General features: G+C 42.8%; 1 protein-coding gene across 2 annotated transcripts in view; it reads right to left on the bottom strand.

Annotated features, from left to right (window-relative positions):
- NEBL (nebulette) overlaps nucleotides 1-12851 on the bottom strand; it is a 343159-nt gene that overhangs the window by 213606 nt on the left and 116702 nt on the right. For both annotated transcript variants that reach the window (XM_077896878.1, XM_077896879.1), the window contains exon 3: nucleotides 9793-9877. In XM_077896878.1, the coding sequence (XP_077753004.1) occupies nucleotides 9793-9877 (85 nt within the window). The remainder of the gene's footprint in view (nucleotides 1-9792; nucleotides 9878-12851) is intronic.

Genomic DNA, 12851 nt, shown 5'->3' with positions numbered 1-12851 from the left:
CTTTTTCATTTTTGCTCTTTCTGAAAACATATGGAATGACGAAAAGACACAGGAACCACAAAGCTAATTTACATGATATGGGAACTCAGATTGTGATGGTGTGGCTCTTTCAGTGCCCGGCAGTGAATTAAATCAGACTTAGCCATTGATAACAAAGAAAAAACACTTCATGATTTCTCAGCCTTTCAGAATTTCAAAGAGGCTATTTTCTGAACATTGTCTTTCCAAGTTAGCTTTATTATATATGTGTGTGTGTATATATATGTATATATGTATAAGTATATATGCATATTATATACATATACAAATTATATAAAAATTTTTTTAAAATAAATAAATTATATAAATACATGCATAATGTATATGCATGCATACACAAACATAAATGCAATATACATTTTATACGTATTATATATAGTAATGTATATAGTATATACACAAATCCAAGACTTTGAGGAGTATCCCTATAGAGAGTAAAATATTCGCAAATAAAAATTTCAGAGCCTTGGCAATTATCTAATCCCAAGGAAATCTTGTTAAGTAAGTATATGTGCAATAGCAGAAAATAGTTAAGATTTATTTTAGTTTTAATTTTAATAATTTAGAAGCATTATAGCTATTCCAGAGATAAAGAAAAAAGACTATAATGGCTCTAAGACTGGTTGTTTAAAAATAGGTTAGGATCCTTGGCTTCACTATCCTCCACTTCTTCAGTTTAAGTAAGAATGTGAAATTTGGTATATTTAGTTGTTTGGTGTCTAAAACTACTGTGTGCCTGGGAAGCTAAATCTGTAGCTGGAGATGCTTGTTAGATTTCCCTTAGTAGATATTTGCAGATTATAGATTCCCTTGAAGTAAAAACAATTCCACATAAATGGAAACTCAGTGTGTCTGTCAAAAAGAAGCCAGAACTTCCCTTCCAGTCAGGATCAAATTTGTGTTAACTTAATTTCTGACTTACCATCATCTTGATCCTTGACTTCAGCAAAAATCAAGAGAAGGCAGGGAGGGGTGAAGGAACAGAGGAAATTCTAATTGTTCTCTTCAGACATTTTGAGATGAGAAACACTCCATTAAGAGAGTACAATCAATATTCTTGGAAGCCCAAGTAGAGTTTTCATTTGAGAATACAACACAGTGATTATTCCAAATAGCAGCTTTTTAAAAGAATGAAGCCAACAGAGCCATCCTTCTGCACAGCATTTCCTAGGCCAGTTTCCATCTTTATTATCCCAGTGGGCAGTCCCTCTGAAGTAAGTGGAAGCTATAAGCAAAGTTCTGAGACAAAGCGGAATGATAATTAAGCCAAATAATTTTTGCTAAAAGAAAATACAAGTACTTTATGAGAGTCAAAACATTAGTTGCGCTAATAAACTCTACTGTGTGGCTGCTGGCTGCCGTCAAGGTGTTTTCTGAATACAATATTGCACAACTGATTTGGTTCTGTTGTCTGATTCCTTGATGAAGCAGTGATTTCAGAGACGCGTCCTTCATTCAAAAATACATTATTAGGGAAAAAAAACAGTACGAATCAATTAAGAGTACTGAGAAATATTCAATTGCATGAAGTTACTAATTGAATAAAATGGGACTGCTTTAGATGAGCTTCTCTGTACTGAGCAGCACCATCTTTTACCCTGGAGCCACTGCTTGAACCAACTCAAGGTTGTATGCCTCAGCAGAACAAACTGCTTCAAGAAAGGACAAGGGGAGGTGAAAAAAACAACACTGTAGTGAGAAAACACTAACTTTTAAAGTCCAAAAGCTATCACATAATCAAAGGCATTCAAGAAAACAATTTAAAACAAGAAAGTGTAAAGGAAGTGAGCTAAAATAATTAAAACACTTCTAGAAGTATACTAATATGTACAGTTATTCTAGTTGCTTCTACACAGGAAATTTGAGACGTAGAACCAAAGATGAGAGTAGCTTCTATCAATGGATGGATATTATGACTGTGGCTATTTTTGTCCTCTGCTATTTTTGAACATGTTTAGTGCAAAAGTAGGCATATCTTCTGATGTGAAGCTGATTTGCCCATCAACTTCCTCAGACCTGCAGCCAATATCTGAGATTAGTCTGAAGAATAGGCTTTTAAAGGAATAGTTCAAATGAAAGGAAAGGTCTGACAATTATTATTTTGGCAGACAAAAAAAAAAAGAATAGCAATTCCTTTTCTTTAAAGTTCTTTTAATCTTTGCTAACCTGAGATGTTACCACAAAACATTTTCGTACTACAGTGAGGAACTTTATACCTGGAAGGAATTCTCAAAATCACCTGGTACAACCCGTTATTTTGTGTCCTAAAAAGATCAAAGGCCAATGGCACCCAAAGTCACAGAGGCAGGACTCGAACCCCAATCTCTCAAAGGGCAGCAACTTAAATGTCCATTTCCTGCAGCTGTTCTGCTATTCCTCACAAGTCCCCATCACACCTAAGTGAAAGGAACTAAGTTTAGTCTCAGCCGTTAAAGCAAATCCATTCAATGATTTAAACAAGTTGGGGATGGGACACCCAGGTGGCTCAGCATTTAGCGCCACCTTCAGCCCAGGGCGTGATCCTGGAGACCCCGGATCGAGTCCCACATGGGGCTCCCTGCATGGAGCCTGCTTCTCCCTCTGCCTGTGTCTCTGCCTCTCTCTCTGTCTCTGTCTCTCATGAATAAATAAATAGAATCTTTAAAAATAAATAAGTAAATAAACAGTTAGGTGTATTCAGATCTCCTCGTGCTTCCTGTCTCGGCTCCAATATGGCACCTAAGTGTGTGTGAGCCGGGAGGGCTTCAGTGACTTCTGGATGAAGGAAGAGGGAAGCCTTGAATTCACGTTCACATTCACTCATTCTTTCCTCTAATCTGGCGTCAGCGGCATCTCCTTGTCTTGCCGATGACGAGCGTCTGCTGCCTGAGGCTGTGGCTGGTGGCCTCATGGTGTAATCTCCCCTTGGCTCAGAAAAAGCCTGCCAGTATCACCTGCCAAATCTGTCCTTCCTCGTGGAGGTCTTACGACCACTCCCCACCGGCAGAAGCCACCCCTGGCGACAGGGACGCATTGTTCCCCAGCAAGGACCCCTGCAAGGACCGTTGGCATTCCTCTGCAAGGCGCGCTGGGACTTCCATCACCTTCCACGCCACATGAGAGACTGAGACACTAGGAAACAAAATTCAGCTTCTCTCCATGTCCACACGCTGTGGAGGCCCCCTGTCCTGGTGGGAAGAAGTCAGAAGTGTGTCTTGTGGGGTGGACCCCTCTGCTTCTTCCTCTCCTCCACCTCCCCATCTTCCCTCTCAGAGACTTCAGTCAGAAGAGAAAGGGAGGTCATGTTTCAGACTGATTTTTCTGCCTTCTTCCTACAATATCCACCATGGCCAAAAGAGAATAGACAGGCTCTACATGGGACCATAGTTTACCCTTCTCAAAGTGAGGTTTACACTTCGTCTTTCTCTAGAGCCATAAATGTGAGGTGGTATTGGCAGAACACAATTTATAGAAGAGAAAGATGAAAAGCACATTTACTGAATGGTGTAAAAATATTCTCTTCATCATAGCTGTTATAGTCATGATCCCAGAGCCACAAAATTGATAGGCAACATACTCAAATGCCTAATTAAAGGACCAGTAATCTGATTCCGGCCCACAGAATAAGAACAAATAAGTTGTAGGCTGGCCACCCAAAGTACAGCACTCCCATCCTCCCCCGTGAGCTGTGGGAGTGCTGGAAAGCGAGATGAGATGAGCCAGGAAGGCACCAAATAACCAGTATGCTGGGACTCCAAGACCAGATGGAAAGAATATGGGTCACTTCCGGAGGCTGAGGAGTAGGAGGCCAGGCCTCCATGATGAAAAGCTCTAAAACCCCATCATGACACAGCAAATCAAAACATCTTGGTTATTTCGCTGTCTGTCACAACTGACGTTTTTGTCCCTTACATCATTTTATCCAGAAGCAAAATAGAAAAACAATCTGACTTATGGGGAATCGTGAGGGTTAGAGTTAACATCTGCACAGCATGCTATGTTCCCTGGAAGAAATGTGCCATATCAAGTGAATTAATATTTCTTCTTTGAAGTTCTTACTCACATTCATCCCTTCTTATATGTGAAACATAATCTCTCATCATTTTCACTGCCTCAAAACCCTGCTAAGAAACATGCCGAAGCTTCTCTCTATGAACTTTTACCTTCACATGCACGAGAAAGTGCTTATTGCGGAAAGCAAAAAGCATCGCCATAAGATCAGAATGATGCAAAATCAGAAGATGGGAACTATATATAAAGCTGCCAAAATTGGGTTCAAAGAAAAGAGAAAATAATAAGGCACGTATGGAAGGCTTCTCACCCAAGATCAGCAGAATATGAGAATTACCAACAAAAACTATGTGGAGATAGTTTTAGAAGGCTGAGGTTGTTGGATCAGATAAGGAAGAGGACCCAGGGAAGAAAAAGGAAAGTCAGCCAAGTTCAGGAAGTGGAAACCAAAAAACTGATAGGCATTTAGAAATGGGACACACAGCCAGGCTGGAAGCAGCAGGCCCGACCGAGATCCCATTATGTATTTGTCTGCAGAAAAGTACTCAAGCTCCCTGAAACTCCCTGAAAATGTTTTAGGACATAATTAAAATATACACAAGCCATCCCCACAGATCTTATCGCTGTTGCAATTTTACCTACTTTTATTAATTTTTTTATTACCATCCTCTCCCCAACTAAACCACAAATCCCCAGAGAGTGGACTTACCTGGGGTTGTCTCACTACACTGTCCCCAGTGTGGCCTGAGATTGGTGCCCTGTGGCAAATGACATTTAGGTCAGATTTAGGGCTGGGTGGGGGCCCTCAGGATGGGATCTGAAGCACACAGAGGATGCTATCCAAGTATCTCCCCATCTGTCAACAATTCCCCAGTTTGACTTTCTTTGCTTTGAAGGAAGTCAGTCTTCAATGACCTGCTGTTAAAATGCAACTACCACCCGAGAGGGCTCTGCTTTAGGTAGGTAGTTAACACCTCAAGGGATGGTTAGATGGCAGACGATGAGAGAAAACCCCTCCGGAAAAGCAACCATAGAATGAGGAGGTACAGAAAGGTGCCAGGGGCAAACGGAGAAAGAGAAAACATGCCACAGCACGACTTCCTTGAGCTTCCAGAGGCTTATATTAAACACGTGTCTTCATTTCCCCCACAAAGCCATCTAACTATTATGTTTCCTATTAAAAAAAACACGTTCCCTTCTCACCCTTCCTGCTATCATATATTGTATTCCCTCTGAGCCATGTGTTTTATGCTTCCACAGAGACACGGAAGATTAAAAAAGAATTGGCGCAGATTATGAAACGAAGACTCAAAGGTTGCAGGATGATTTGTATTCTCTCCATAATCATTTTCAATCTTTCATCTTATCAGCACTCATAAATTACACACACTCCATTTAAGAACACAGTGAGCCCCAAATCTCTATTATTTTCAGCATGATTGCAAACAGCTAAGCCAATCACATAAACAACTAAGTGGGGATGTAGTGCCTCGCAGGACTCTGCCCTCCAGAGGGCCAGGGTTTCCTAAGACACCCGCCCCCGGCCCTGGGAGCAGGGAGGCGAGAAGCAGGCGGGCAACAGGGGTCTGACAACAGGGGTCTGGCTGGCCCTCGTATCCACCACTCTGGCCCCACTTAGTTCTCTTTCTACAGGGTCTTCCCCTCATGGTGCTATGCAGAACCTTTTCCAACAGCTTTAAGAAGTCTGCTTCTGGATAAAATAATGTAAGGGACAAAAACATCAAAACATCTGCCCCTTTCCTTCCAGAGAGAGTATGCTACACAGCCTGAAATAGGAAATGTTTGCTATGACATAATATTAAAGTAATACACAGAGAACATTTTTCTCCTAAGGGGCTTCTCATATCACCCAAGTGTTTCAACTTTAGTGATTCCCAGGCTTATAAAGTGTTCACATTCCTGTTTAGTTTATAAAGCAGGGATTTGGAACTCCGGGCTCACTTTCCTACAGAAAGAGGATACTACGCCAGCCCCAAATTTGCAGCAGTGACAGCCTGATGCCCCACAGGTGAAGTCTAATGTTACTAAGACCGCTACGAGTAGAGTTTTACTTTTGCTCCTTGTAGAGTGGGCTACTGTGGGCCTGTGGGGGCACCAAACCATTTACACCATTTCTATGAAGCAGTCACTCTTGTGATATGGGATGAAAGGAGAGTGACAACAGCAGTGCTTCTCCTTCTCACTCTCCCGCTCCAGCTCAACTGCCCACTGCCAGGACAGTTCCTGTCCTCCACAGTCGGTGGCTGGCCAAGCAGGCATGCACCTGCTGTCTGCAAGCGGGAGAATGCCTGGGAACCACTGCCTACCACCAGCTCTAAAAAACTAACTCATGGTTTGCTTGTTTATTCTCCAATATTTCTCACCATTTTATTAGGACAATCTGGCACCTAATACAAATCCCAAAAAAGCTTGAGAGACTTTAACACTTAGGGGGAAAAAATGCTGGCAGTGTTTACAACCCTCTCAAAAAGACAGGGGAAAAAAGATAAAGGAAGAAAAAGGAGAACATTACAGTGCGTATTTATAAATAACTTTTTAGGTTGAACCAAATTTTAGTTTTTGTCTTTCCTTCATTTTGGCTCATTTGATAAGCTAATGAACTGAAAGAAAGGAACTAGTTTTAACCAAACTGCTAAAAGAGGATTTCAGAATCTCCAAATGTATGAGCAGATTTGACTCTTTTAGTATGGCAAATTATTACAAACAACTAATTAAAATGTTAATAGTCAATTTTCCACCAAAACTTTTGGGCTATTCAGATTTCTTGATGTCAAAACTCTAAGTTACTGCTCTGCCACAGAACCAAGTCCTTAATAGGTTAAAATTAAATCAATTGTCATGAATGAATATTACCACTTGGGTAGATACCTTTCTATGCCTTTGCAAAAACAGAAATGCTCTTATAGAAGTGTTTTCATCTGTCACCCAGAAAAATACTACTGCTGATAATGAGGAGGAGGAGGAGGTAGAAGAGGACTTCTTCCTATGAATGACTTTTGTACTTTATGCAAAATTCTACCTTTGCATATGCTGCACTCCCCTCCTGTACTACAACTATTTGCTTATGGATCTCCCTTTCCAGGTGCCTTCTGAGTGAAGGGACCAGAGCACAGGTTAAGAGTGTGGGTAATGGGGGTTGGCAGACATCACCATGGACTGGGTTCTATTCCAAGCCCAACTCCTTACTAAGTTTGCAAGGACAAGTAATCTAAAGTCCCTAAAGTTTGAGTGCTTCATTTAAATAGGGATAATGGTGCCTGGGTGACTCAGTCGGTTAAGCATCTACCTTCAGCTCAGGTCGTGATTGCAGGGTCCTGGGATCGAGCCCCGTGTCAGGCTTCCTGCCCAGTGGGGAATCTGCTCTTCCTTCTCCCCATCCCCCAACTTGTGTTCACTCCCTCTCCCCTGCCAATAAATAAATAAAATCTTTTAAAAATAAAGAGGAATAATAATCATAAATATGTGTCTCACAGGGCTGTTTGAGATTAAAAGAAACAATGCATGTAAAATCCTATGCCCAGAATATAGCAAGATGGATGATGATGACACCTTCATACCCCCAATGCCCTGCACAATTCATTGCAATAGTACATAGTCAATACATGTTTCTCGAATTGAGTTGAATTTCTCCATACTATTTATCTGAAGAAGTCCTACATTTCTTTCTAGAGATGACATTATACCAAAATCTGAAGAAGCATCTACTGCCTTCACCTGACCACTGCTTGGAGACTCCAGAGCACTTTGTGTGGTCCTCCATCAGCTCTGGCCCCACCAGCCTATCTGAAGCTTGCAGGTTGCCCCATGACAGCGAATAAAATCAGCCTTTTGTGAAACAGTGAGTTCCTTCTCTTTGCATTTCCAGAGTCAGGCATGTGGTAGGAAAACAGTAAATGCTTGTTCCTGGGCCCAGCTCAAGGCACCTGTCACCACTAATTTGAACCCAAAGGGAGCAATGTGCCTTCCAAGGAAGGAGACAAGTGTTTAAATCCAATCTTATCTCAACCTTCAAGGCTCCACTCAAATCCACCTCTAGCAGGTACCACTGACCAGTCCAACCTACATTCATCCCTCCCCTTGGGAATCCTTATCATAAATTAAAGATAGCCATCAGGAAGCAGGGTGGGGGAGGTAAGATTATGTTAGTCCTGTTTCCTCACACATCCTGTGAGCTCTTTGAAGGGAAAATTAATTAATTATGAATTCTTTTGCACAGAACAAGGACATGTCATAGGCAGGAAACAAATATTTGATTGCTTGATTTAGTTCTGTTTTCCAATGTGCTCGAAGTACTTCTCCAGAATTATCTAATTAATCCTAACTTGATGAGAAGAAAGGCATATTGGATCTGCACAGACTGGAGCCAAGTCCTGGCACCCTCCACAGTGTGAATGAGCAGGGGTGTCTTGCCGGCTCTGCAACACTGCCTCTCTTTGGCCAGCACTCAATTTTTTGAACTAATGGCTTAGCACACAAGAATTAGCATTTTACAAAACCAAAAACTAACTGCCAACCAAGTCTTCGTGGTGTTGTTAACCGGCAGCAACCTCTATTTTGAGTTCTACTTGCTCCAACTAAATGGATTGAGAAGGGGCCCCGAGACCCCGAGAAAGGGTGGCAGGAACCACAACGTCCCCTGTGAACACATAACCTTGCAGAGACGTCATTAGATCCGCTACAGCTGACAGCTAACGGCCCTCATTTAGAATAGCCACAACTGGCATTTTCACAGCGTATTAGCCAGGTTCCTCTTTGCTTTGCAAATTCTGCAATTCTCCTTTTCTTGTATCAAGGATTCTCAGGGGCCATACTAAAAATAAGAAGCCTTCACAGCCATATATCTGTTAACTTTCAAAATGCTTTCACAACTCACCACCTCTTTGATACCTGCCACCACCCAGGACAGGTAGACAAGACAGACGGTCTCACTTGATGTAAGCACAGAAAACCAGAGTGGCTGGCCCCAGGTGCCAGCCAATGAGCAGCAGAAGGACCACGACTCAGCCTACCCTCCCTGCTCCTTGGCGTTGTTTTACTGCAAGGTTGACCAACAGGCTGCCATGTTGTTCACCATCTTCCCACAGTGGGGCAGGCAAGATAATGTCTCTGAAAGGGAGTGCCTGTGTTTCTTCAGAGATGGGGTGTCCCTGCAGAAAATACTGCCACTTGAATCCCTCATCTTAACCAGTGTGTTTCACCATATTGAAGGCAGGTTTGCATCCAAAATGGTTGAGTGGGAGCCAATTGTGGTGTTCTAATCTTTGTTCATGCTGTCAGTGTGACATATGAAAGAAATATGAATAAAGTGACAGGATGAAAACAAAGCTAGTGGCTGGTGTGAGATACACAGACAGGGTGTTAGCCCCACACGCACTGCAACTGGGTCAAGTTAACACCTCTTCTTTCCCCTACATATGCGGTGTGGAAAAGCTATTTATAAAATGTTTTTAAATATTTAGGACCAAATAAATCAATATTGTTGGGAAACACTTACTCTGACCAGAACTCATTTAGTTGCCCTAGTCCCGTGTGAATAACAGAACCGGAAATATCAGGATGATCCAAAACCAGGAATTAAACAGATGTTCAGTGCTTTCACCGGGATGCCCTTCCGGGCCAGCCTTTCGTCCCCAAACCAGCCAGTGACCGGGTGTAAACAGAACAACAATGAAATCTCAGAAGAGTGGCCTTGTGACTACTAGTTAGTACCGATATAATAAAGATAGGCTTTTGCAAAGTTACCTGACTCTGCAATTCACTTTGCTGTTTCAGGCGAAGATTTTCAGGTGTGTCTGCCACCGTCGTGAAGGACTGCTTTGGGTAGTGTCTGTGGAGAAATTTTTTAACAGAGCATAATTAAAACATCATGTTGCAAAGCAATGCTTTAATACCAATTGCTTTATCCTTCCCTCCCATCACAGTGCAGAGAGGTGTCTCTCCCCGTGGCTAAGGGCATCTCTGGATCATTATTCTGGGTCCCCTCTCCTCCTCCATTCTCATGACCCTCTACCAACAGTTACCCCACTCCCTCCCAAAATTTCAACCCTGTCTTCTCTATTCACTGCTTCCCATAAGCATCCAAGCATGCTTAAGACTCTCCTGACTTTTCCCACCTCTCCCTCCAACCACGCACTACTCTAGCCTGTGCAGCGAGACTCTCTTCTCTCCTTCAACAAGGCCTAAACTTACTGTCCCTGCTTATCTCCTCTCCCACTATCTCCTCAACACCATACATTCTGGATTCTAACTCCTGCTTCCAGATGTTTCTCTGGTCAAAGTTGTAATAACTTCCTCTGGATACATGCAATAGCCATCTTTTTGTCTTCCTCTTGCCTGACTGCTGCTACATGTGGGAATGTCCTCTCTCTTGGATTCTATGTCACCACACACTCCCAGCCTAGCTTCTCCCTCTGTGACTGTCCCTTCTCTATCTCCTGGGTTCCTCTCTGCCCATCCCCTTTGGGGTTCTAACACGGGCTTCTTCTCAGTCTATGTCGGGGTGATCACGGGGGTGAATTCATTGATTCTCAGAGCTGTGGGTGATCTCTGCATATGTGCTGATTATCCCCAGATCTAGCCCAGCATGCTCTCCTGTATCTCAGGGCCACTGGCATTTCCACTTGGGTATGGTCCACACCCACCATAAACTCAACCAGTGTGAAACAGAACTGTCCAATATCCTACCCCATCCCCAAGACAAGTTCCTCCCTCTTACTTACTCTTTCATTTATTAGTGCCCAATTGCCCCAGCCAGAAACCAAGGGATAATCTGGCCTCCTCACACATTCAGTAAATCAATCACCAAGTCTATTGATTCTGTCTCCTGAATGTGCCTCGGATATATTTACATTTCCATCTCCACTGCATTTTCATGATAGGCCACATTTTCCTTTTAGGTAACTATAACACTTGCCAGTCTTGTCCTTCCAATTCAAACTGCCAAACAAATACTTGAAAATGTCAATCTGATTACATTACTCCTTTGAGTACAACTGTTCAACGTCTTCCCATGATTTGAGAATAAAGTACAGTCTCCTATCATCCAAGGCCCCACAATCACCCTCTACAGTCTTTCTGCTCACCCCCAGGCTCCATCCAGGGAGCTCACCTTTCCCGTTCCCACCTCTTCCCCCACACGCCACTCTCCCAGCCCAGAACACTCACACCCCGCTTCTCTGACTGACTCCCCTTCACCACCTAGGTCTTGCCTTAGATGTCACTTTCTCCAGGAAGCACTCCTGGCCTTCCCAATGTGCCCTGGAATGTACTTTCCTTCCTGTTGTAATCCTTATACTCATCTGCATGCTCCTATTGACACATCTCTGTCTCACAGTACAAGGAATGTTCTGTGTCAGCGAAAACAGGCGGTCTTGTCTCTTGTCAGAACACACTCAGCACCTGCCAGTGTGTGGCTCACAATATGACTTCAACAATATGTGTAAATATTTATGTAAAGAAGAAAAGAAGGAAGAAAGGTAAGAGAGAGAGGGAGATAACCATGAGCCATGTGTCCACAGCACACGGTCAAGTCACAGTAAAGCTTCACCACGTTAAGTAATAGATGGTCACACACATGCAAACACACAGGCCCTCCCAGCGGTGAAGTGAGGCCATCTGCTCCCTGTGTGAGGAAGGCTACAAACACTGATTCATCTGCTTCCTCCCTATGCTCAGCTGGCATGGAAGCTGCTTTGACTCTATCACCACAAACGCTGTGGCACTCAAGAGCTGTCCCTCAAAGAGCCCCCTCCCTGGCCCCTCTCGTTGGTGATGTCCACCTTGTGTCTCTTGCTGTGGTTTCTCAAAAGTTCCCTCTGCCTCGCTCTCCTTGTAGAGGCTTCTTCGCAGCATCCTGTCCCTGGCTTCCCATGAGAAGGCTGATGGAGTCATCCCTTGTCAGTGCAAATAAGCTCTGTACATCCTACCAACAGTACAATAGCACTTCTGAAATCAGGATTAAAAATATTTTGTAGCCCTGTGGAATCATGGTAGGAACTGTCCATCATTGCCTCATTTTCCCAGCATTCTTCAGGAATTAAATGTCCTATATAAGGAAAGATTCCATTGAACTGAAGTGAAAACCCCACAACTACTGGTTGCATTTGAAATATTTTAATTAACATCCTTCAAAAACCTTTAGATAATTTTCCTGCCTTCCAAGAGCACATACAAATTAATGTAAATTTTGTCAGAATAACTTAAGGTCAGCTTCATAGATATTAACATATCACAATGTAAAGCAGTAGTGCTTTCAAAGTCTACCAAGGTTGGGATGACCTAGATCATAGGAAATCATGGTGTGTGCACGACTTAGGGAATGTAAGAGATCACTTCTCCCACAGCACTCAGCCTGGCACATTCTTCTTCCCTTCTTGTTTCCACCTTCTAATTCAAACTCAGAAACTAGACAGTGAACTTTACTTAAAATGTTGGTCAAAACTAGAGTATTGATTCAAGGGAGGAGGCCACAGCCCACAAGGTTTCTCCCTCTCTGCATCCTGGAGTCACAGCCTCTGTGGTAGGCATATCCTTTGGGTGCTACCTCTGAACTGTGCTCCACACAAAGAAGCTGGACAGACATCTTCTCTGTGTTCTGGAATATTTGCACGTCAGTATTGGACAGCTGAATTTCATTGGACTTCCAAATGTGGCAACTCTGCACTGCTATACTTTAAAGCTAAAATAACAGCATAGCACATGGGGTTTTTCTGAAATATATTCTGTGGAATAAAGTTTCACAGAGATTTTTTTCAGGGGTTCCATAATGTTTAATTCAAAAATGCTACATTTCTATTTTAACT

The sequence above is a fragment of the Canis aureus genome, chromosome 5 (assembly GCF_053574225.1).
Source record: "Canis aureus isolate CA01 chromosome 5, VMU_Caureus_v.1.0, whole genome shotgun sequence".
NCBI classification, from domain to species: Eukaryota; Metazoa; Chordata; class Mammalia; order Carnivora; family Canidae; genus Canis; species Canis aureus.
The sequence above is the reverse complement of the archived record's forward strand: the minus strand, read 5'-3'. Positions and strand labels throughout refer to the sequence as shown.